The 24,091-nt window shown below is 28.4% G+C and overlaps 1 protein-coding gene across 1 annotated transcript in view; it reads right to left on the reverse strand.

The window, feature by feature from the left end:
* Positions 1 to 24,091, reverse strand: part of LOC107450909 (protein eva-1 homolog C) — a 102,453-nt gene continuing 78,362 nt past the window's right edge. The window contains exons 2-8 of the mRNA XM_016066855.3: positions 11,752 to 11,951; positions 8,389 to 8,512; positions 6,839 to 6,988; positions 4,358 to 4,504; positions 4,110 to 4,280; positions 2,963 to 3,124; positions 1 to 2,083 (exon numbers count right to left, since the gene is read on the reverse strand). Of these exons, the coding sequence (XP_015922341.1) occupies positions 1,770 to 2,083; positions 2,963 to 3,124; positions 4,110 to 4,280; positions 4,358 to 4,504; positions 6,839 to 6,988; positions 8,389 to 8,512; positions 11,752 to 11,951 (1,268 nt within the window). The 3' untranslated portion in view covers positions 1 to 1,769. The remainder of the gene's footprint in view (positions 2,084 to 2,962; positions 3,125 to 4,109; positions 4,281 to 4,357; positions 4,505 to 6,838; positions 6,989 to 8,388; positions 8,513 to 11,751; positions 11,952 to 24,091) is intronic.

Below are 24,091 nucleotides of genomic sequence, written 5' to 3' on the forward strand. Positions count from 1 at the left end.
TTTGTTTTTTCATAAATGCATAATAAATAAATGATTTTGTTCAATGAAGGCAAAATAACTATTTATAGTTAATTTCATTAGAAGTATAACCATTTTATGGCTTCTTATCAAATAAAATTTGCAGTTAAGTTATTTTGGATTATTTTTTTAACAGTAAGATCATTCCTTTACACTTTGAGTATAGATAAAAAAAAAACAATAATTTTTTCTTTAATTTCACTCAATAACAAATTATATTCTCGAAACATGATTTACCCCTTTAGAACTATTATAATACATACAGTGTAGTCCTGATTATCTACAGACTTCGTGCTTGCATTCAGGTTGATGAAAAAAAAAAAAAAAAAAAAAAAAACATATTTTAGAGGTTGGGGGATATTTATTTTGCTGTTGCCAGATGAGCCATGAAAACTAGTTATTCTTTTCAGTGTTTTATCTTGCTCTCAGGAATGAGTTTTTTGGTTAAGAAAAGTGTAAATTGCTATTAAACATCATCTATTTTTAAAATCTATGACTTTACTGTTTAATTTAAAATAGTAGAAAAAATGGCTAATGTCATGTACAATCTTTTATTAAGAATACTTGTTTAAACAGTGGGCGACAAGTCGTTATAAATAAATATTATTTTGTTTCTTATTGTATAAGTATTTTGATTACTTTATTCATGCTCATCCATAGTAGATAAATAATTCAAAAACAGTTTCTTTTAACCATAACCTATTCTATTTTAAAATTAATATTTTACAGATCTACTTTTTTTCTCTCCAATTTTTCAGTTCTAGATAATTAGGAAAACACTGCATATATAATTGTAGAAAAAAAAAAAAAAAAAAAAGTTTCAAATAAAAGACTGAATACTCTTAACTATTTGTATTAAAAAGTTCTTCTTTCATCTGGCCAATTAATACACCTATGATATCCACATCATAATTATACAATGTATCTTCTCATATCAATAACATTATTCAAGATATTAGAAATGTAAGAAGGGGCCTGATAAAAGAACAGGGCTGCAACATACTACAAATTCCATTCACGCTTTAAGTCTCAGTTTGCCTATAACAATATCTTACAAACTTAATATATGCTAACATTACATCTCTTCATAGATAATTTATGAATGAATAAACATACAAATGAGTCAAATGAAATGATATGGCATACACAATGAATAATATTCCGAATGAAATATCATTTGTTCCTATATAACTCAATATAAACCAGGTAGCAGAATTGTTGGAGTGAATCTGCAGTACTATTTTTATAAATACAAATTTTTCTGCAATTTTTATTGTAAAAATAAAAGTTAATATAACATACATGTTGCAAATATAAGGTCTTTAAAAATTATACATAAAAACTTAATGATGTTTAAATTCAAGTTAAATTTTATAATATTATAATTTCCAACGTAGTTAAAACTGTAATCAATTTACAGAAGAAAAAAATCTTTAAGTTTTGTTCTTTGTGGTGTGTGTTCTCTACATTCCACTTTTTTTAAAATTTAGATTAAAAACAAATTTAGAGATGTTCTAAAAGTCTTAGGTTAAAAATAATCTGCAGCACCCACATCCGTGTTGGAGTTTCTGCTACCGGAAATATAAGTAAACAATTTGAGATTTCTTTGCTATCTGTATCAAACAGGCACTCACATAAAATAAAATAACTCTAAATGTCCACAAACTCTCTGCACATTGATTGGTTCAGACTAAGTAAAAAATTGACCAGCAATAATTAGAACACAGTTTGTGTAAACCATTGAAAAACTATTAGCTGTAATAATAGTTATTCATGGAATGAGACAGTGGTGCACGTGGTTGGTTCGTGCTGTCTTGCCTTCTAATTGTTGACATGTTGGTGTAGCGAACAACTTCTACACTCTGGTCTTGACGGGGATCGTACTGATCCAGATCGGAACAATCCTCATCAAAACCAAGGGGTAAGGGATCAGAAATATTTAATTTAGCTTTTTTAAGAGATTGTTGCTGCTGCGAGTAAAGACGCACTGTTAATACTAATAAGAAGAGTAGGATACCAACTCCTAAACTTAATGTCACATATAAGATGAATTTTTCCTTATTTTCTATAAAGAGAAAAAGAAAAACAAATAGTTAAAAAAATGAAAATATGAAAAGCACAACTTATAGTTTTGGAAATGGGTGGAATTCCCATTTTGCCGAATGAAATTATTTTCTTTTACAAATTAAAAATAAGTATGTAATTCAATTGCTTCAGTAAATTATCTAATCAATAAATAAAATAAATATATAGTTAAATAAAATAAATAAGGTACCATTTGATAAATAAATATATTTAAAAAAAATTAATTCTCAGCTAAGATGAATATATAATTTTTCCCTGTCTCACAAATTGAATAATAAAATGGAATAATTAAGCAATCTTGTCGTAATCGGTAAATCTTGTGCAATACCAAATGGAAACAAAATATTCAGTGAATTATTATTTAAAATAAAAATTTTTTTTCTTTAATTAAAAACTAAAAAAAATGAGTAATAATAAAGTAGATATAGATATGTATAGTAAATGTTACTTTATACCTAATTTTTCCAGTCAATAAACAAAATCAAAACTGCTTATAAACAAATGAAATAAAAATGATTATTTTAAAATTGCTTTTGATAATTCACTGTCTGAATTAATCTTTAACCTTTTTTTCTTGGACATTGTAGGAATTATAATTTATATGGAAATAATTTTCTCTAAACTAAATTACATATGGCATTAAAAATCTTCAGCTTTGACATGAAATAACTCAAAATTAATGTTCTCTTATTTAAATTATTTTAAGGGCTACGCTTACAGCTGACTATCACTCTTCAACTCCCAGAACTGCACAATGAAAAGAATTGGCTTTTTTTTTATATTTGTACTTTCAATTTTTATTTGGCATTAAATGAGTTTAAGTAATTAAACTCCAACCTATAAATAAAAATTTCTTTACCTGTGATAAATTTATAAGCTGCTATCCACTCTGAGAGAAACCCAACAACTTTCTGATTGTCATCAGCAACTGTACAATTCACATCAGTTAAATCATCACTGGTTTCATCACTTTGAACATCTGCTTTCTTTGTTGTTGTTACAATTGTTAAATCAGATATATCTAAAACATTCATGAATATTAAAATAGTATAACAATAACAACAATTTAGATAAAGGTTTAAAAAAAAATAATTATCCAAATGCAGGAGATACATACTGTAGATGAATGGTAAAGGGCATTTAGATGTGATGTCATTTACGAATTCTATATTATAAGTCTTAAATTATGACAAAATGCTTACTGCATAACATTAAGAATGAAACTTTTACGCAAAACGATTAAGGGATGTCCATAAATAATATGATTGAATCACGATGTAAGCCAGTTTATGATTTTACTCACAATATAACAATGGGGTGGAGGTAAGCTAAATCAAGTACATATACTTTAATAATCAAGTTTACTTTATAGTAGGTATTAGTAAAAAAAATTTTCAAGAACAGACTGGGATGTTAATAAAAATATGTTATTATCAATGAAATAGAAAAAGTGCTTCAAATGTTCCCCCAAAAAAGGTTACATGATTAGAAGATAATTCTTCTACACACATAAAAAAGATTTTTCGATAACCATGAAAGAGTTTGTATATACTAGTATACCACTTATAACTTTCCTTACAAAATGTCACTACCTGTCCATTTAATTAATATCAGAAAGATGCGCTACATCATTGTGCTACGCATTCTGAAGTTTGCATTAGAAGATGCTAGATATGTACCCTACTAGGGAACACGTTTTACGATGTTTTCTTAAGTATACCATTTGTTACACAATTAATAAACCATCTGTTACATTCATTATGATAACATAAATGACATGCTATATGCATAGGTTAATGAAATATGTTTTTCCTGTGTTTATTTCAGCAAGCTGCAATATATTTACAGCTTTAATTTATTAATTAACAAATAAAGTGGGTTTCATAATATATTTCCGTTTCTCCTATTTGAAAAAAAAAGTTAGTGTTTCCAACAGTAAAAATTGAGAATGTTCTTTAAAACATTATTTAAAAAAAACCTACTCAACTTAGTGAAAAAGCACCAACCTTTATGTATAACATTTTGATAGCTGGATGGTGTGGTGAACTTAATATTAATACTGTCTTCAGATTTCAGATTATGCAATATTTCAGACACATTTGGTTCTTTGAAGACATTAGGATAGTCGAAGTCAGCTTCTTCTTGAAACTCTATATCTTGTAAAGAATCTTTAGGAACTAAAAAAGTACAATTATCAAAGTGGTATGGAATTTAAAACTTATAAAAAAGGTACTCGACAGCAGAAGAAACTTACCACAAGTATAAACAACTCTCAAGAAAACTTTAGCTTTAGTAGAGCAGCCAGTGATACCGAAAGCAATCGAATCAGCAGACAATGTGCATCTCCGTCTGCCCTGGCAGTTGTTCATAGCAGCCTCTGTTGCAAAATTCACCTCACAATCTAAACAAATTTATGAAGTTTTAATTGTTAGTAGCTTACACAGTACTCTGAATTTGTTAGCTATTCTAACATTTGGAGTTAGGATTATTTTTTTCTTAAAAGAATCAAATTTTAATTTTCAGCCCAATATTTAGTAAGGTTTTTCTTTTTAAATTTTTTATTGCTGACTCTTCTGCTTTTCTCTATGGAAATTTCAGAACAAAATTTGAGCATGAGCTCAACGTTTGAAGGATTAAATGAAAAAAATTTAGAATTTGTTTTCAAATGTTATTGAGAATAAAATGTATTATGATCAATTTTAAATCGACAACATGAAATAAAATGTTAATGGATGTCTCTTCCAATACTGTAGATAGCAAAGCTTATTTTAGAATTCTGTTTCCTTACAATTCATCAAAAAACGTAACAAGAGGAAAAAATTCTGATAGCTAAAAAAAAAAATTGGCAATTTTTTTAATTACATTTATCACAAAGAAAAGGAATTAATTAATTTCTCAAAAATTGACCGGAAAAAAAATCCATGACCATTTATACCAGTATATGACCAATATAAAAAAGAATTTTCATACATACTCAGTATTTATATTCAATAGTATACTCATAAAATAAGAATAAAATATATTTTACTAGATTTAAGAGGAAAATCAAGGGAGAGCCAAGCTAGGATTTAAAAAAAGCCCACATTAGGATAATGAATGTGCAGTTCACCCACTTGTAATTTAAAATTAACTACGAATCCAAATGTTATATCTTTAGAAACATTGATGCTAGTAGACCCTAATATTTAACTGAAAACAATTGTCACAGATTGAGAATTCCAAAATTTCGAGAGTTCGAATCTTCGAAAAACGTCCTATAATTGACAACAACCAATAAGCATTTATTTAATATTATTTATTTGTTATGTACTGAATCAAGTTAGACCTCTTATATTTAAACACAGATTGTTACTTGTGTACCATACTCTCGAAACACAGTTGAGAGAGTTATGGTACACAAATAACAATCTGGAATCGGTTGAGAGGCAGAATTGATCAAAAAGAAATCAAGCAAAACTTTTTTGATAGGAACATGGAGGAAGGAACACTGACATATATCTTTACCACAACCTCAAAATTATAGACATGTATTATTTTTCTTGCTTTAAAAACTAATTTTAATTCTTCAAGGAATTTACTATAAACATTAATAATATTAAATAAACATACATTTAGGAAAATTATTACCAGTGAAAAAATACAATAATGATGCATAGCATATACACAAAGTTATTTATGCCATTATATATTTATAATAAAAAAAACTTAATTTTCCAATACAATAATACTTTTATCACTAGGAAGTTATTTCAGGGCATTAAGCAAAGAAGCCAAATCAAAGCTATTTTTAGTATTTAAAGAACTGAATAAGTTAATTAATAAATTACACATCTTAGGCACAGTTAAAAGTTCTTATACAGGTTAAAAAATAAATAAATAAAGCTCAATACAGCAAACATGAAGCTGAGTAAGAAAGTTAGATTTGAGAGACTAAGCCAAATCTGGATCTTCAAAAAAATTTTTTATTTATATATATATATTTCAAGTGAGTTATTAGTTGCTTCTTGGCTAATTGGAAACCGATAATTTAAATCATTCTTCAAATTAAGCTAAGTATTGTTTGGCTTGATGTTTGTCCCATTTCCTATAACTACATAATTACATTACAGATCAAAAACTGCTCAATGTGTTTTTTTCTTTCTAAAGAAACTAAGATTTAAAATTTAAATATCAAAATGTAAACAAAATAACTATAGGTGAAATTTAAGAAAAAAAATTTCTTAAATTTTACATACAAAAAAGTTACTATTTTTCTTTTTGAAATATCATTTGGATTTGAAGTTGGTTTTAAATCATAAGAACACATATACCCTAGCAACAATTTTACCTTGGCCCCAATTGGGCTCAAAATTGGCCCAATATGCATCCCAATATGCGCACCGAGGGACTAATATTGGCTGAATAATAAATATCTTATGAATCTGTCAATTCCATATATGACTGATATTGGTTGTAAAATATCAGGAAAATTGGACGATTCTATACAGGGTCAATATTGGAAAAATAACAGCCTTTCGGACCCTTATCGGGCCAAGATTCATGAATATTAGGCCAATGAAGGCCTCAAGTTATTTTGCTACTAGGGTACATTGTCTTATTATAAGCTTTTTCTAAATCCCAGTTTGGCGCTCGTCAGATTTCAGAAATGAAATATAATAACTTAATTATATAATTGCAGTGAAAAAAATTACGGATAACACTTCAAATTCAAGGATAATCCAAAAATAATACCTACCTTCATAATATTTATGAGCATCTTCAGGACATTCTTCTGCACCAGCTATTGAACTCCCAAAGAATGCACTATAAATAATGATTCTTGAGGGTTTCTTACATCTCAACTTCATTTTTTCATTCTCACACACCACACGGGTAAAAAATTTATCTGAAATATAAGGATAAAAAGTTAATCAGGAGACTTATCTTTGTAACAAATTTAACTCTTTTCAAAACCCACTTTTCTTGGCTAAGCTTAATTGATATTTACCCAACGTTATTCAAATTATTTCATTACAAATATTGATACATTGATAATATGATTAAAACTAATGTCATTAAAATATTTCATTCAAAAAAAAAAAAAAAAAAAAGAAATGACTGAAATTAAAAAAAAATATGAGTAAAAGGGTTGAGCTCAATATAAATAAAATACATGTTTCAATGTTTTTAACCAATTTTGACATGGACAAAATTAAATCACAACCAATGAGAAAAAAATCAAAATTGTTTTATTAAAAAAGATTTTTTTTTTTTTTTTTTGTTTTACATAAATTTTAATCAGATCTCTTATTTCATCTATTTTCAACTAAAATATTAAGTAGTTATTAGGTATAACAATATTATATAAGGTAGGACAATATTCGTTAATTGTTTTATGGCCTTTCTGCAACAATTTATACAGCTGTTACTTACACAAAATCTTGACACATTTTATTCCTAACGAAAACAAGTTATAAAGAAATGGTTGTTTTAATACCCGGTTTTTCTTTTTTCCATGTAAGTTTTAGTCCTGAATTAGCCAATATCATTTAAAATTGCACCGAAAAGATATTAACTAATAAAATCATAACAAAAATATCTTATTAAATATATCTTAAACTCAAAGCATCAATAATTTTTAAGTTCTAAAGTATAACATTATTTTCATACATACTGTCAGGGGGGGGGACTTGTTCTCAATAAAAATACAAGACAGTAAATTTCAGGACATAGAAAAGCTCAGGGTTTCTGGAATCTAGCCAGCCTTGATTGTTCTCTTTTGAGGATGTTTGACCCTTAAAAAGGGGACGTTTAGGCAAAAAAGATTTTTTTTTTCCCATTCACAACTTCTAAATTATCCACTTTGTTTATAAGTTTCATGGAGAAAGAGTGAAAAGAAAATACATTTTAGAAATCAGTTTAACTTGTTAAATCTGGCTGAGGATTTAGTCAACATAGCTAAAACATCAGTAAGCTGATGATGTCACATTTTTATAAATGTCTAAAAGTACAAGCCTTCTGTTCTTAGCATTAATTCATATCTTGTATTTTTGGACTAAATAAAAGATGCTCATCATCTTTGTAATTCACTTTAGTTTTGCATGTATTCTGCCTGTGAGAAATAAACATTAAATAAAAAAATTTGACCCAGTGAAAGATGCTGAGAGCATAATTGTATATTCATTAGTTAAATACACTGCTTTGACTTTATTTATCCTGTGTGCTGGTCAGTCATTGAAAAGCTTGAAACAAGAAAAAAAAAAAATAGCATAAGAAAATCAACGTATTATAAATAAATTCACTTACTTGGTCTGCATTTGTATGCAACTTCAAGCTGTCTTTGAACGCCAGGGCACAAATCTTCTTGCAACATTTTAGGAGTACTTTTTACATAGCATTCTTGCTTCTCTTTACATTCAGTTTGCAACCGCTGAAAAACAAACAAGATATAAATATAAAGCACTAAATCTATAATGAGTGGTTAAACTGAAGTTTATAAATGTTCATACAGTGTTGAAGATAGATTAAGATAATTTAATTTCAAATTCTTTTTTAGTAAAGCTTTTTTTTCTTCATTTTTCTAAGCATTTATTGTTATAATTAAGAGTTCCATTAATTCAATATTTAAAAAGATCAATATTTCAGCAGCTCAATATTTAAACAAGCTTTACGTTATTTTTATTTTATTTTTATTTTTTTTAAATATTTTGATAAGATATTTTGAAGACTTGTTTATAGAAAAATAAACTTAGTCTTACATTCAAAAAGAAAATATCGGCATTTTACGAAAGCATTTTAAAAAATTGAGAAAAATACTGACAAGGGAAACTAGGGAAGTGTGACTCGCCAATTTTGAAATAAATTAGTGCGATGTATGCCTTATGAGGAATAATTTTAGGGGGCAACATTCGTTTCGGCCCACAGAAGGTCCTGTGAGAGATAAAAAATAATTCAATACTATATAGAAAAATCGGTTTTTTATTACTTCAATGCAGACTATTAGTTATTGTCTCATAATCCAATTAATTTGTAATTAATTGGATAATTAATTAATTTGCTAATTAATAAATAAATCAGAAAATTAATTAAGTATCAATTATTAATTAATTATTAATTAATTTTTTATTAATTATTCATTAATTAAGTGATTTGCAATTACATTCTCCAATTAATTTGGAAAGCTTTTTGAGAAAAAAATTAAAAAAATTTGATGTCAATTTTTTTAAAAAATTAACCTAACAGGTTCTTCTGAAAAACTACAGATATATAAAATTTTCGAAATCAATTTTGACAATAAATATGCATTATATAGTACGTGAAAGTACTACAAAATTAATTGGAGTATGAGACAATTACAATAACTAATAGTCTGCATTGAAGTAATAAAATACCGATTATTCTATATATTGAATTATTTTTTTATCTCTCACAGGACCTTCTGTGGGTCGAAACGAATGTTTCCCCCTAAAATTATTCTTCATAAAGCATACATCCCACTAGTTTATTTCAAAATTGGCGAGTCACACTTCCCCATTTTCCCTTGTGAGAGAAAAATACTATTTAAAATTTAAGGGTTCTTCTTCGTTTTTCGCTTGCATTGAATCTACATTTTATTCGTTCAGAAAAGCTTTATGAATAATGAGCGCTTACATAGAAAAAATATGCTATTGAGAAATCTGAGCTTAAGGTTTCATAAGAAAATAATTAAGCCAGTGTAGAATGGGCTTGGCATAATCACTGATTCTTAAAGTGTGAAACTTTTAAATGAAATATTTTGAACCATTTTTTACAAATTATGGAAGAAAAAGATTATCAAATTACAAGTTGACAAGAAATAACTTAAACTAAGTTTAAAATCATACATTGGTATTGCAACATATTACAAACTCAGTTTGAAAGTTGTGAGGCTTTCTTGGACATGTATGTTCCCAGGAAACTGAAAAAGTACCTTTCAACAGAATTTTGCTCTCGCACATAGTGCTAAAGTCACTCAAAAATGATGCAAGGTACATTTTCCTGACTTTTTAAGAAAAAAAGCCACCTTAGTCACCAGATTTGAACTCAATGGATTTTTTTCCATCTTTTCAACTCGAGTCTGTGCTTACCTGCCTGCATAAAAATTTGCTAAAAAAATCTCTTTTTGCAAGAAAAAGGATAAAATATCGGTAAGTAAGTTGCAGCTTATAAAAGACATGTTTACAGTTTTGTAATAACGCCAAAAGTGGTATGTTTGAGAATTTTAATTTGTTACCCATAAAGTTTTCCTGATTATTTGAAAGTTTGGCTGTGTGATTTTGATATCCTGTCACTCTGTGTAAATATAGCTAACAATATCATTATAGACAAATCCAATTTAATAATCAGACTATGTATTAATTGTTATTTTTACAAATTAAAATTTTCTTAACACTTCCAAAATAAAATTTAACTCTAATATAATTAACATAAGAGCCCTGAAAATTTCTCAAGCCCTGCATTTAAATGTATACAATATTTTAAAACAATTCATTTGAATACAAAAGAAAATAAGACAATATAGTATAGTACAAAAGGAAAACATTTTAAAAGAAACTAATACAGAGAAATAATTCAACTTTAAAATAAGGTCTAAAATGTAAATTATCACAAAAAAATATTTTACTTTCAAAAGCAATGCAATTATAATACATATATTTGTAAAATTTATTTCATTTATAAATTGTTATTTATGCAAAATATTATTTCACTCAAAAATCATTGAAATGAAATTCATATTTCTAATTTATATGCAGCTCATTTTCAGAATTATTTAACAAACAAAGAGTAAAGATTTAAAATATTCTTTTCTGCTATTTACTTACAATAAAATATGAAGCTTTATGTACATTCTGGTAAAAGAGTGGATAATAATATTGTAATAAGAATAGTATCAATTTATTTGAATTATAAGAACCCAAAATAAATTTTGCTAATAAATATCTTTTATAAATATATTTTACGAATTAGAGCAAAATTGTTTTTAAAATCCATTATAGCAAAATTAGATTTTGATGTTTAATGACGTCAAGTCATTGAAACAATAAATAATTTTAAACACATTTGTGAAAAGTAAAACTCTTAATGTTTAGGTTAGGAAATGATTACAAAAAATCAAACATTAAAATTTTCTTTTTATTAAAAACAAAATTATTTATAATAACACGACGTTTCAAATTAAATAACATGACACGCTAACACGTGTAGACTTAAATATGCAAAGCAAAGTGAAATTTCATAAAAAAAAACTATTTAATTTTACTTTTAAAATCTAATGAACAGTATCAGAAATTATACTGACCTCAGTTCAACAAATTCGATTAATCTGAAGATGATTTAAATTACAAATTTAGTAAAATAAAAACATATTTAAAAAGTTCTAATGGCTTTAATTCTTTTTCATCAGCGAGATTTTTTATTTTCCCTTACGTAAATTCTGCGATGCGCAGTCAGATAAACTTCTGTTCTCTGCAGAGCTTGCGCAGAATCTACTAACGTGTAATATCTTTCCAATATTTTATACAGGGGGAAATAAATTTTTATTACAAATGACACATTTAAATTGAGGTTATGAGGTTATAAAAATATTAATGAGGTTATAAAAATATTAACAAAAAAAAAAATAAAAAAAAAAAATAAGGCAGACACACAAACCTCTCTCACATCTTGTGCTTGGCAACCTGGTTTAGAAAGTATATCCAAGCTGGGAGGATCCCTTTGTTCAAGACACTGAATATCACCCATGACAGGCTTGCCGTAATCTGCTTTGCTGATACTTATCACAGTGTTGGGCCAACATTCTATCCTATGCTCTTCCCCGTCACACAATTGCATGGTGAACGTTCTGAGAGTTCCTAAAGAAGGAGAAAGTCATAAAAATAAGATAACATGCATTGCCTGTACAAAGGAGGAGGAAGAAAAAAAGGTCCATTAGGTCTTAGTGAAACCTTATTAATTTAATTTAAAAAAAAAAAGATGGATCTTGTGTTGCAAATTTAGACGGATATTTAAAAGTCAAATATTAAACAAAATATTTTTCTTTATCCTCGAAAATTCTTTAAGACTGGGATAGTTACTAAAAGGCATATTTTGCAAAATTAGCTCTCATTAGAGTTAGCTAAATTTTTAACTCTATGAAATAATCGAATTTACTAAAAATACTTAAAGCTTTGAAAAATCAATGGGGGAAAAAAATCACGACTTGCTGCGTTTTGAAAATAGTATTATTATTTATCTCTACCAAGTTTCAAGATTAATAACAAAGTTTTTTAACAGATGACGCTGCTGATTGAGTAAACTAAACCATGTTCTGCTGCATGTCAGATCATTCAAATTAGTACGGACGTTTATTAATTTCGCACTTTAACTGCGGTACGTTGTAGCAAATAGTGCTATTTTGAAAATATAGTTTTAAATTTTTCCTTGTCAGCAGTGCTGTTCGTTGACGAACATCGCAACAAAAACTTGGTGAGATCCTAGTTTCTTGCAGAACAAAACTTGTGCATTTCTATCACTAAACGTTTTTATTCATTTGATTTTTCAAATCATTGTTGAAACACCCGGTACAAGCTATCCTGAAAGTTTGGTTACTAAAAAATTGTCTTATTTTATTAAACAACAAATGCTTATGATGAAAAACTAAAATACGAGTCTATAAATACTGCCATTTATCGAATTCTCTTCTAAAAAAATTTTTTTTAATGAAATAAAGTGAATCAAGGCCTTTATTGGTTATAAATTATTTAACAGTAGTACAACTCTATGTTACTCAAAAGTGAAATGATGAATATTTCTTTACAGAAAATATAAATGAGTTTTTTTCTAAACTTGAACATTAGGAAACACAGTTTTATGCATATGTTCGCAAAATACGCACACTTTTATTCATTATACAAAAAAACATTACTCAATTCACTAATATTCTTAAAAACTATTCCATTTCTTTCAAGTAAGATCCGAGTTTGCAAGTTAAAAATAAAAATATCAAAGTAGTCAAGTAATGTAAAATTCGTCCCATGCGTTAAAAGCTTTTGACAAATATTAAAACCGGTTGCAATTAATACAAATTGTTCCTTTTTCAAAATTATTTGAAACTGAAAAATAAGAAATAAAAACTAAGTTTTACGGAAGCTTCTCACAATCATACACTCAGACGTAAGAACAATTTCATTTTTACGAGACGCAACATACAAATGAAAAGTTACGAGTTTAAGTTCATTTTACGAGACAGTTGCGCCCGATTTTTTGAAGCAAATGATATAAAAAAGGGTCATTTCAGCATTTCGACCGACAGATAAGAAGATTGATATAAAGCACTATGTTTTCTCCAGTAAAATGAAAACAACTTCCGATTTCACGAAGGTTTGTGACAACTCAATGAAAATAAATGTTCTAGTTTGTCATGAACAGGCATGAACCTCCAATGATTTAAAATCGTATTGTCTGTATGATAGGCATTTGAAAAGAAAATTATAATAAATCCAATTTCTTCCCTCAAAAAATTATCAGTGCTTACTTACTCACTGTTAAGACTATTGAAGTTTAGATCATTCCGCATAACACTGTTATGTTGGTCACGAGATAAAGGTTAAATGATTTCGGCTTTCTTTGATGCTAAAGAATAAAACTACGATTTATTTTTTTTCTTTCTATACTAGAATTTCGTTTTAACACGGCTAAAGCATTAGCCGTGATGTGCATATAAAATATTTTATAGAATAATGCTAAGACCTGGAATTATTTAATAAAACAGACCGAAGATATTACTTGATCAAAAACTTCATTCGCTTTAAAAATATATAAATTGGAAATAACAGTCGACAAACAAAATTAGACTTAAAGAACATGATAGATATGTCCGTTACCCAGAATTCGAAGAATCATCTATTGCTGCACACTGTTGAAATCTTGGGAATTAATTCAATTTCAACAATGCTAAAATTATTTCCACCCCAGTCACATAATCTCATCTTGATACCCTAGAATCTTATTTTATTCATATTAATGCTGATTCAGTTGTTAACTGCCTAACCATAGTGCGTGGAAATGCATTGAACCCTGATTTACTCCTCTCGGATAATGTGGTTTTTCTAGTTTTGTTTCTCACCTGTATTTTTTCATTTTTCGTTGGCAAGTTTTCTTTTTAAATCAGTTATGTTTCTTTCCATTCACGTCTGGCAAGTCTTAAAAATGGGCGCCTGTTTTTGAGCGCTTGAAACTTGTAACTAAGTTATATTTTACTGGTGCTGTTTCTTGGGATTATTTACTTAATCGATCGAAGATAGTTTGATTTTGATGTCCCATAAGCGTTTTGTTCTTAATTGTTGGATAAATTAATTCAGTCCGATTTCTTTAGCTTTTTTTTAGAAAAACATATTAATTTCAAACCTTTAAGAAAACAAACTAGAAATATGTTTTGCTGTAAAAATATTCAAATTTACTTTAAAAAAAAAAACTTTCCTCCTCGAAAGTCCAGTTTAAATTTAATAACCTTGAAAAGATTTTTAAGCACCAAGAAAATAGTGGGTTCAAGATACATGATAAGCTAATCAACATAAGTTCGGCAAAAGTTAAAAACTTCATGTATAAAAGGGATTCTATTTCCACGATGTTAACTTAAGGAGAAGGATAACTCAACTTGAAGCAACTAATAAATATTTAACTATATTTTTATTTCCTTTTAAAACTTGGTAATTAAGCTCAACTGAGCACATTTCAGTAAATAAAATGAAACTATATTAAATATCCCAGAAAATAAATTAGATAAACAAAAAAATAAGGAATTAGCGTTCACCTAATTCTCCGTAAAAGGAAGTAAAATCTTTTTTCAGTCTGGAGAGGAGGACCCATAATCATGAACTTTTTATTTTCTGCCAGAAGGGGGGGGGGGGGAAACTGAATATTAATTTCTGTTGAAAGTAGTTCATCATTAATAAAAGTTTATTTAACTAGGTATTAGAAAAGATACCGGCATTTTAAACACAAAATAATTAAACTTTTTCAACAATGATGTATTTTTTGAATATAGCATTTTTAATTTACAACTGGAAAAATGAATTTTAAGTATTAGTAAAGTAAATAATACTATCATTCACACACATATTCGTTAAATTTATAAGTTTTGATTAAATCAGAAAAAAATTTCCATTATTATTATGTTGTTCGGAAAGTAATTTCGTTTTTTCCTTAAGACAATTTTTCTTATAATGAAAAAATATTTTATTAAATTTTATATCGTCTATTTTGGTTTAATACCTTTTGTTCATCTTTCTGGCAGATTCCTAAAATTTTTGTTCTTTACAGAAAAAAAAAAACTATCCAGGTGATTTTTGATAACGTCATTTGAAGTAAAAGTATTACCGCTTAAAAATTTTTGTAGACAACCCATTTTTTGACCCCAGTGATGATGAGCTTTAAAAATTTAATGTTTGAGAAGCAAACCACAGAAGTCAAACGTGCCAGCATAAATTTATTTCTGTAAGGAAATGTGGGACCCCATATGTCGAGCTAGGAGAAAAAATCTAAGCATTTTAAACAATCATGAACGGTCGAATTCGACAAATTTAATCTCTCAGCGATTTAACGAGTTGTTTGTTATTCGCCAGTTTGCACAAATTAATGCCTTTATTGCATCTTAAATGAAATTTTGGTGAATCGAAATTTTGCAAACAGTTTTGGTCCTGAAGTACTGTTAATACATCTTCTCCATACACATAGGATAATTTCTTTTCTTGCTTGAAGAGCATTTTTATATTTGAAAAGGCACCAACCAATAACTACTGCGTAGAAGACTTATCGAACTTTTTCACAAGTAAGCCTTCCTATTGGCTTTCAAATCTTATACTGATTATACAACTAAAGTGTCAAGTTCAATATTAAGTAAAGCTAATTATGTAAATATAGTTACCATTCATATCCGTTTAAACTGTTAGCTTTGATAAAGTTACAAAAAAAATGTCCGTTATTATTATTGTTTAAAATAATTATGTTTGTAATTTGTATTTATTATACATCACAGCGAACTTGCAGTACGAAAAACAAAAATACCGACTAATTCCTTCGTAAGAGAACAAATTTTGCTAAACCAAAGGCAATAATATCATTCTTGCAAAGGTACGATACAAGTAAAGAATGCTGCAGAATGATTCAGTGGCGAATGATGTATTGAATAAAAAAAAAGGGAAAAACCATATTAAATAACACAAATTTAATAGTAAAACAATATGATGGTACGAAATAGGGCTTTCCAATAAGACATACAGTTCAATCTATTGCCTGCCACGTAAGTGATTACAGAATTATTGTGAGTGATTGCAACGCCCTCTTTAGGTCAGGCAGAAATTCGACCAACCAATATAATATTTTTACGCCTTCGCAAGAGTACAAATTTTACTTTACTAAACCAAGGGCCATAATATCTTTTTTTAGCTTAGATACGAAACATGTATAGAATCCTATGCTCTCTGAAAAAATTAAAAGGAAATTACTAATCCGACTTTAATAATAATTTTATTTCTTCGCATAAGTACAAATCTTACTAAAGGCAGTTATATCATTCTTGCAAAGATACGATACAAGTATAGAATTCTATGCTCTCGACAAAGATTTAGAGGGAATTTATATATTATTCCAACCAATATAATATTTTTATTCCTTCGCAAGAGTACAAATTTTACTTTACTAAACAAAGGGTTATAATATCTTTCTAGCTTAGATACGAAACATGTATAGAGTCCTATACTCTCAGAAAAAATTAGAAGGAAATTACTAATAGTACAACTTATATAATATTTTTGGAGCATTGATGAGATTCAGCGTGCAAGGAAATCTATTTTTTCCGAAAATAACATAACTTGAAGAAATTACTAATCCAACTTATATAATATTTTTATTTCAATGAACAAACTAAGAGAGCAAGGAAATCAATGCTCTCACAAAACATTGAAATTTCGAATTCTGTATAAATTTTAACTTTAAACGATACACAACATCGGTTTGGGAATATGATGCCAGAAATCAAATGTTTCATGAAAATACAAAAAAACCCTATTGTTTTGATACAACTTGAAACGGCTGTTCAGTCACTGTCATTTTATGCATTAATGTTAATGCAGAGGAGTTTAAAGAGGACACGGGTGCAAGAAATTTGCATATTTCTCGTTTTCATGAATTATGCATCATAATGAAGGTAGAGTTTTCACGAAAATGAAACTACAGATATCTGAGAAAGAGAGCGCGCTATTATTATGGAAAGACGGTGGCACGAACTGTTATTTAGGGAGTCCTGACCGTTTAGTGAGGATTGGTTGGGTTAAATTTGGCGAAATAACTTGGCGTTTACCTATTTTTATTTTGAAACTTGGTGGTAACATGTGCCGATTTGGAAGAATGAGCGTGCGGCGAGTCCCTCTGTGATTTATAGCAGTTTGACATAAATTCTAAACGAGACTCTTTAGCATTTAACAACTTAAACGTTGTCGTGAAACACTGGCGAACTAACTTCTGCTTAAATTTAAATTGTGGAATATGTAGGGAAAGGAGATTTTTAACTAAAGCAGCGTTTTGAGAGTGGAAGTTAATGCAACTAAATACACATTTACAAATTATTGCGTGTTCATTCTGTTTTGTTACAATAAGTATGATTTTTTTCAAGTAGACTATAAAAAAAAAAAAAAGAAAAAAAAAGAGAGAGGGAGAAAATTATTTTTCAAACTTAAAAACGAAAAACGTAAGCTGCTTCACTTTTGGAAGACATGGGGGTAATTTTTTGGCGTTAATACAAATTTATTCATTAAAAAAATATTCACTCTTCTTTTAATCAACTTAAAAATCATAGTTTTTTTAAATTTTTATTTCTTTTTTTTTTGTTCAACACGCAATTTGTTTTTGTCATAATGTTTGACTGGCGATGAATTTTGCTTGCAGTCTTTATTGAAAAAAAAGTTTTTTTTTTCTTCTTTGGTATTAGACACAGGACTCTAGTTGAAATTCAAGCGTTATAGCAAGTCGGAAAGTATGCAAAATTTCAACTGCCAAAAAATACTCTTTGGCATATAAATTATATTGATATAAAATTTATTTTGTAGCTATTAGGAAAAAAATTTAAACTTGTAAAAGCATCAAGTAGAGAGCTCCAGTTAAAATATGAGCACTCAAGTTAATCGAAATATGATCAAAACTTTGATTGAGAACAGTTACATTTTAATAATTCAGTTCCTACAACATCTCCTTCGCACGAGTTACCTATAGTAGTCGGTAGTCGGAACGTTGTGACGTCTTTTTTATTTTCCTCCACTGCGCAGAGTAATGTTCGTTGCGTAGGACTACAAAATTGATCCTTGAGCTGGCCTTCTCTCTTCTAGAAGATGCTGGTTTGTAGCGGTCAGAAAGCGTTTAAAACTTAAATTGTCATCAGACATAAAGTAGAGATTTGAGAAGCCCTGTTTGCTAGAAAGTGGTCAGAATTTTGATTCACTATAAAATTCTCGGTGGCGATAAAATTCATTTAATTCTGTATGATGTGATACGTAGATTATTGAAACTTACATTTGCCATCAGGTATGGAGTTCACGTGTAAGTTTCAGAGCTCTAGGCTAGTCGAAAACTAAAGGAAATTTCTATTGCAAGACTTAACTCTCACTAACACCAAAGCAAGTAAATGAAACCTAATTAATAAAATAGATAATACTAAATTGTTTAATAAATAGATAAGTAATCTTAAACAATAAAAATAATGGAGTAAATAAGCGGAAAACGACGAATAATAATAAATATAAAGATCAATCTCAGAAAATGTCAATATTTATAATATGTTTTTTCTTTCTTTCCCCATGTTGTATTGCCGCGTCAAAATGTTGGAATTGTTTTGTTGATAAGACGCATTTTTTCAATATCTCAAAACCATAAAGCCCATTTATTTATCTGTCAAGATGAAAGAGGGTTTTCAACAACACTTATCGAGAAACAAGTATGTTGATAGTTATTAGTTCGACTTCAGTATATCAGTGTTATTTTTCTTATTTATAAAACGCCACGAGGAAATAAAAAAGAAACTTTTTATCGGCATTCCATTTTCATTCAATAATTCTACTAGAGATGAAGTGAAATTCAAGCGGGAAAAAAAGAAGTCCTAAAACGAGGGTAAAACATTTGACAAAACTTTTGATTTTAGGTAATAACTAATAAGTTATATCATGTCATATGCTCCTATTAATTTGCTACTTGTTTTTGACGTAATATTACGTGTGATGGTATTCCGTGCACCCCGTTTTTGACGTAATATTACGTGTGATGGTATTCCGTGCACCCCGTTTTTGACGCAATATTACGTTCCGGTTTAGTCCTTTCATTTCCTCTTGTTTTCTGGCGCATCATTTTGTTCTCTAAGCGTTACTTGCATGCTGGCAGAGAATTGCCTGTATGCTAGCAAATGCTGACAGAGAAAAGTGTAAAATTGCGATAACATATAAAAAAAAATATTGCAGTGGTTCCCCTTACAATGCAACTAGTAAAACTTTTAGCAGTGATGAATAAATGTGACCATTTTAATGATTTTACTTTTGATTATTGTTATGAAATTTCCTTTCCATAACAGCTTTAATTAAGTTATTTTTTCATAATATAATGAAAATGATGTGTGAATCGTTCCACATACAATGGTGTCGAAGCACTTCTAGAACTTATAAGCTCCTTAAAATGAATGGGGGGGGGGGTACTCAGGATTTCACAAGCTCCACGCAATAGCTTAAGTGAATAAATGCATAGAGTACAATTTAAAGGCTAAATAAGTTGAATTAAGTCTTTAACCAGATAAAATCAGAATAGTACATACTTGTGTATTTTCTTTTTCTAATTTTAAATTCGAAAGAGAATGGATTGGGCATGCAATGAAAAATCCGGAAAAATATAAAGCAAAACGGGCGTTTAATTAAAATCCTTAGAGAAAGAGGATAAACTAAAAGAACTTGCCGCAGGACAATTAATAATGAATGAAAAATCGTTAAAAATCATAGAGTGAGATGATGCTGTTAGCTAGCGCCAAGCTAGAATGATGAGGTTATAAAGGTACTTCTCAAAAGATGAGAGCAATAAGCGTCAATAGCAGTTAATTTTAAATTTAATTTTAACTGATATTTTTATTACATGCAACTAAATATTCACTACTTATGCAACAGACTTTTAAATAAAATTAAAGCTATAATAACTTTTAATCGAATTTTAGGACATCAAATTATCTTAAACAATAAATTTATGGGAAAAAAACCATCAACATTCCGTAAGTTAATTTTTTTAAATTGATTATCCCATATTTCAGGAGTAAGAAGATGACCTTCTATTAAAGAAATATTTCTTTATATTGAAAAACTCAGCCGCTACCACCGCTGTTTTGGGTGTTCGATAGCGTTACATTTCGCGTTGCTGTAAAGCTATAAGACTTAAATATGAAGGTGCGTAGATAAGTGTATTAGGAGTTTGATGGAATAAAAAATATATATATATATACGATTCAATTTCTAGTTCGAAAATCATGAACTGTTAAAGTTGAAGTAAAAGAAAAAAATGTTCGCCGAGGACCATATCGTATTATAATTTTAAGATATATATTTCAAATAATTTAAAATTCAGAACTTTTTTTTTCTTCGAAATTCTCATTTGTTGGAAAGTTACTGCAAATTTAATTCCTTTAATTAATTTTTTTGCTCTAAATATTGACTATTTATCCATTGTTGGAAGACAATTTATTTATCCCTTAAGAAATCTTTATTTCATAAACTCGCTCTAATGTAGATGTCAAACGAAAGTTGCAAAAAAGAAAAGAGAGATTACAATTTGTCAGATATAAATTTTAAATATTTTAAATATGAGACGGAGCCTCCTTGTTTTATAAGAAAATATGAGTGAAAATTCGAAAAATTATTTTAAGGCAGGATGAAAAAGTTTAAAGTACTTATTTCAATCTATTTTTGTTAAAATAATCGCACGGTTTCGTGAATTACAATTTTGGACCTGCATCAAAACAATAAATTTCTTTTTTAAAAATCTTCCACAAAGTAATATAATTTACCTACAGTTGTCATTTATTAAGGATATTATCAAGCATTTGTCCTATTTAAACTTTATACTCTTACTTTTATTTGTAAACATCTACACTATCTGTATAATTTTGCTGTTACATTGGCTCATAGCGACTGTACAAAATTGGTCTTTTTGATAGGAAAAAAAAAGAAACTATTTTTAAAGTACTAATCGAAAACTTTTGCAATAATTCAAGTTAATTCTTGTCCTTAGACAGAAATATAAATTTACTCAATTTTTGCAGTGAATTAAATTTAAACAATTTAAATTGTCAAAGCTTGAAGTTAAGATCTACGAAAACTTTTGCAACATTTTATGTAAATTTCGTACATTAGACAGAATTATAAATTTACTCTAACATTTTTACAGAGAATTAAATTTAAACTAAATTGTCAAAGCTTAAAGTTAAAATCTGACATGCTTTCAATTCTTGAGGACTGACTCTGATTGTGCGGCTGTGATCGCCATATTGTGTAAAAAAGAAGAAAAAAAAAATCATAGAAAGGAATTTTTAAATAGTTTGTTTTTAAAATAAAAGTTACCGGGATTTTTAAAAAGTTTCAATAAATAGCTCTCCCCAAACAAATGACATTTCAATAAAGCAGCATTATTTGACACGGCATAGAAAATGTTTGATTGAAATTTAGCTTTACAAATATCCGCAGGGGCGGTAAATATTTGAGATGAAAAGGAGGGGAAAAAAAGGATATGAGAGCTAAAAGCATATTCATCAGACCGTATCAGTTTTCGTCGCTGAATAATGAAATTTGTAACGAAACCAGCTCTCTTCAAAAATGGTTTACTAGCGAACTCAATAGGGGACTCCATTCAATCCTCTTGAAAATTCCGCGACCCATTATTCAGTGAATATTTAAATAACCACCTTAGCCTTAAAGAATTATTGAACTGCTTTGCTCTCAAATTTCTAAAGGAAATAAGGAATGCTTTGAAAAGATAAAATGCGAAAACTTCGCACTATCATTTTTATAATCATATAAATTTTATTTATTAACCAACTTTCTTTTGCTTCTTTTTTACATGATTAAAATATGAATAGAAATTAAAACTGTTGAACAACGATCTTTAAAAAAATCAGACTTTATTAGATTTAACCAAATGAAGGCTGCATTGCTAAAATTCTTTGTAATACTACATTTATTTTTAACCCTTTGCACTCCGATGTTTCCACTGAGGCACCATCAACAGTCACCACTTTAAAATTAAGATATTTTACATCTTAATAATTAATAACCACATTATTATAAGAATTTTAAATTTGTATAATAATACTATACTGCGCATTTTAAATGCTATAGTGTTGATATTAGATCAATCAGCAATTAAAAGTACTCTGTGTGCAAAGGGTTAAAACAGGAAATAAATGCTAAAGATTACAAGACTGATATTTAAGATTTTCAAATAAACGAAATAAATTTTCAAGCAGTTTTGTTGATACCTAAAAATAGCTTATGTTCCAAACCTATCCAGGTTCTTCAATACATATTTTGAAATTCATCTAGAGCATGTTAAACCGCCATATCGATAGTTTGTTGCAACCTTAATATGTCGATAAATTAAATCATATTATCATACTTCTCAAATTTGATTGAAGGATATTATAGTTCAATTTAACAGCTTATTTACGGTAGAAAAAAATTTGCTTCTTATTGAGCTATTAAATTGATTAAGTTTATTAAGGCAACATGATTCAAAATAGCGGTATTATGGTTCAATCTTGAACCGATTTTTCTTAGAGTTAAATTTTATCCAAGTGTTTAAAGGCGTTTACTGATAATTATTTCAATATTCTTCATTTATTTCGTTACATGAACCTCTTCTGGATGGATGATTCATAAAGTATTCTTACAAAGCCAGAATGGGGAAAGTTTAGAGCGGTAGCTTAAATGGCATTGATAATTTTGCTTTCCTTTAATCAATGTTAGTCTAATCACATATCTAATCAATGTTAAACCAAATTGTTATCTTATTTTTGAGGATGATAGTAAATAAATTTAAACTAAAATATTTATTTTGTTAACTAACTAGGGTTTATTTTTAAGTATGGTACTACATTACGATATTTAATATTAGTGGTTACATAAAACTGCTTATAAATTGGTTTGGCTTGCACTGAAAATTTTGTATTTAATTTTTTGTAATTAGAAACTGTTGCGAAAAAGAATTTCAAGAAAAATAAGAGCAGTACTCGTTCTGACAAAAACTAATTTATAAAAAAGCAGCATGTATAAAATGATAAATTTATAAGCACTAAATTTGATAGAGTTTCAAACACTGGGATTAAAGCGTTAATTTAGCAAACGAAAAACAAATACAACAATTTTCCAAGATTTCTTATGCGACACCTCAAAGTAAAATTACATGGATGAAATGAAAATAAAAACAAACGTATTTAAGCAAAGACATTGCACTCAACGTTTAACATGCCAGAATATAAGCCAATCATACCGGCAATTGCCCATTTTGAAAAAACAATCCACGCACAGCACATCAAAACAAATGACATTGAAATCTCATCAAAAGAAATGAAGAATAACTCTCTAACTCAAACAAACTTTTATTTCCCCCACAGTCTGAAATCAGATCACGTTCACTTTCTTTTCGCTGCCAGAGTTCACCTAAATTGGCATTCACAACATTAAATCACAACATTCGTCTTTCATCTTCAGTGTCCGAACGTTGAACAAGAGATGATTAACAGCCCCGGAAGTCTTAGCAAAGCTGGATCAAATGTAGTTTCTGACCTTGCTTCTTTTACTTTCACTGGTTGGGGATCGTATACGAAATTCCTGGAGAGATAAATACATACAAATGTGACAGCTTGTCCAATTCCGGTGAAATAGTGTAGCAATAACCTGATGAAAAATGTCATCGCTTTCCTAAAAAAAGAACTGTGCCTAGG

The sequence above is a fragment of the Parasteatoda tepidariorum genome, chromosome 1 (assembly GCF_043381705.1).
Source record: "Parasteatoda tepidariorum isolate YZ-2023 chromosome 1, CAS_Ptep_4.0, whole genome shotgun sequence".
Lineage (NCBI taxonomy): Eukaryota > Metazoa > Arthropoda > Arachnida > Araneae > Theridiidae > Parasteatoda > Parasteatoda tepidariorum.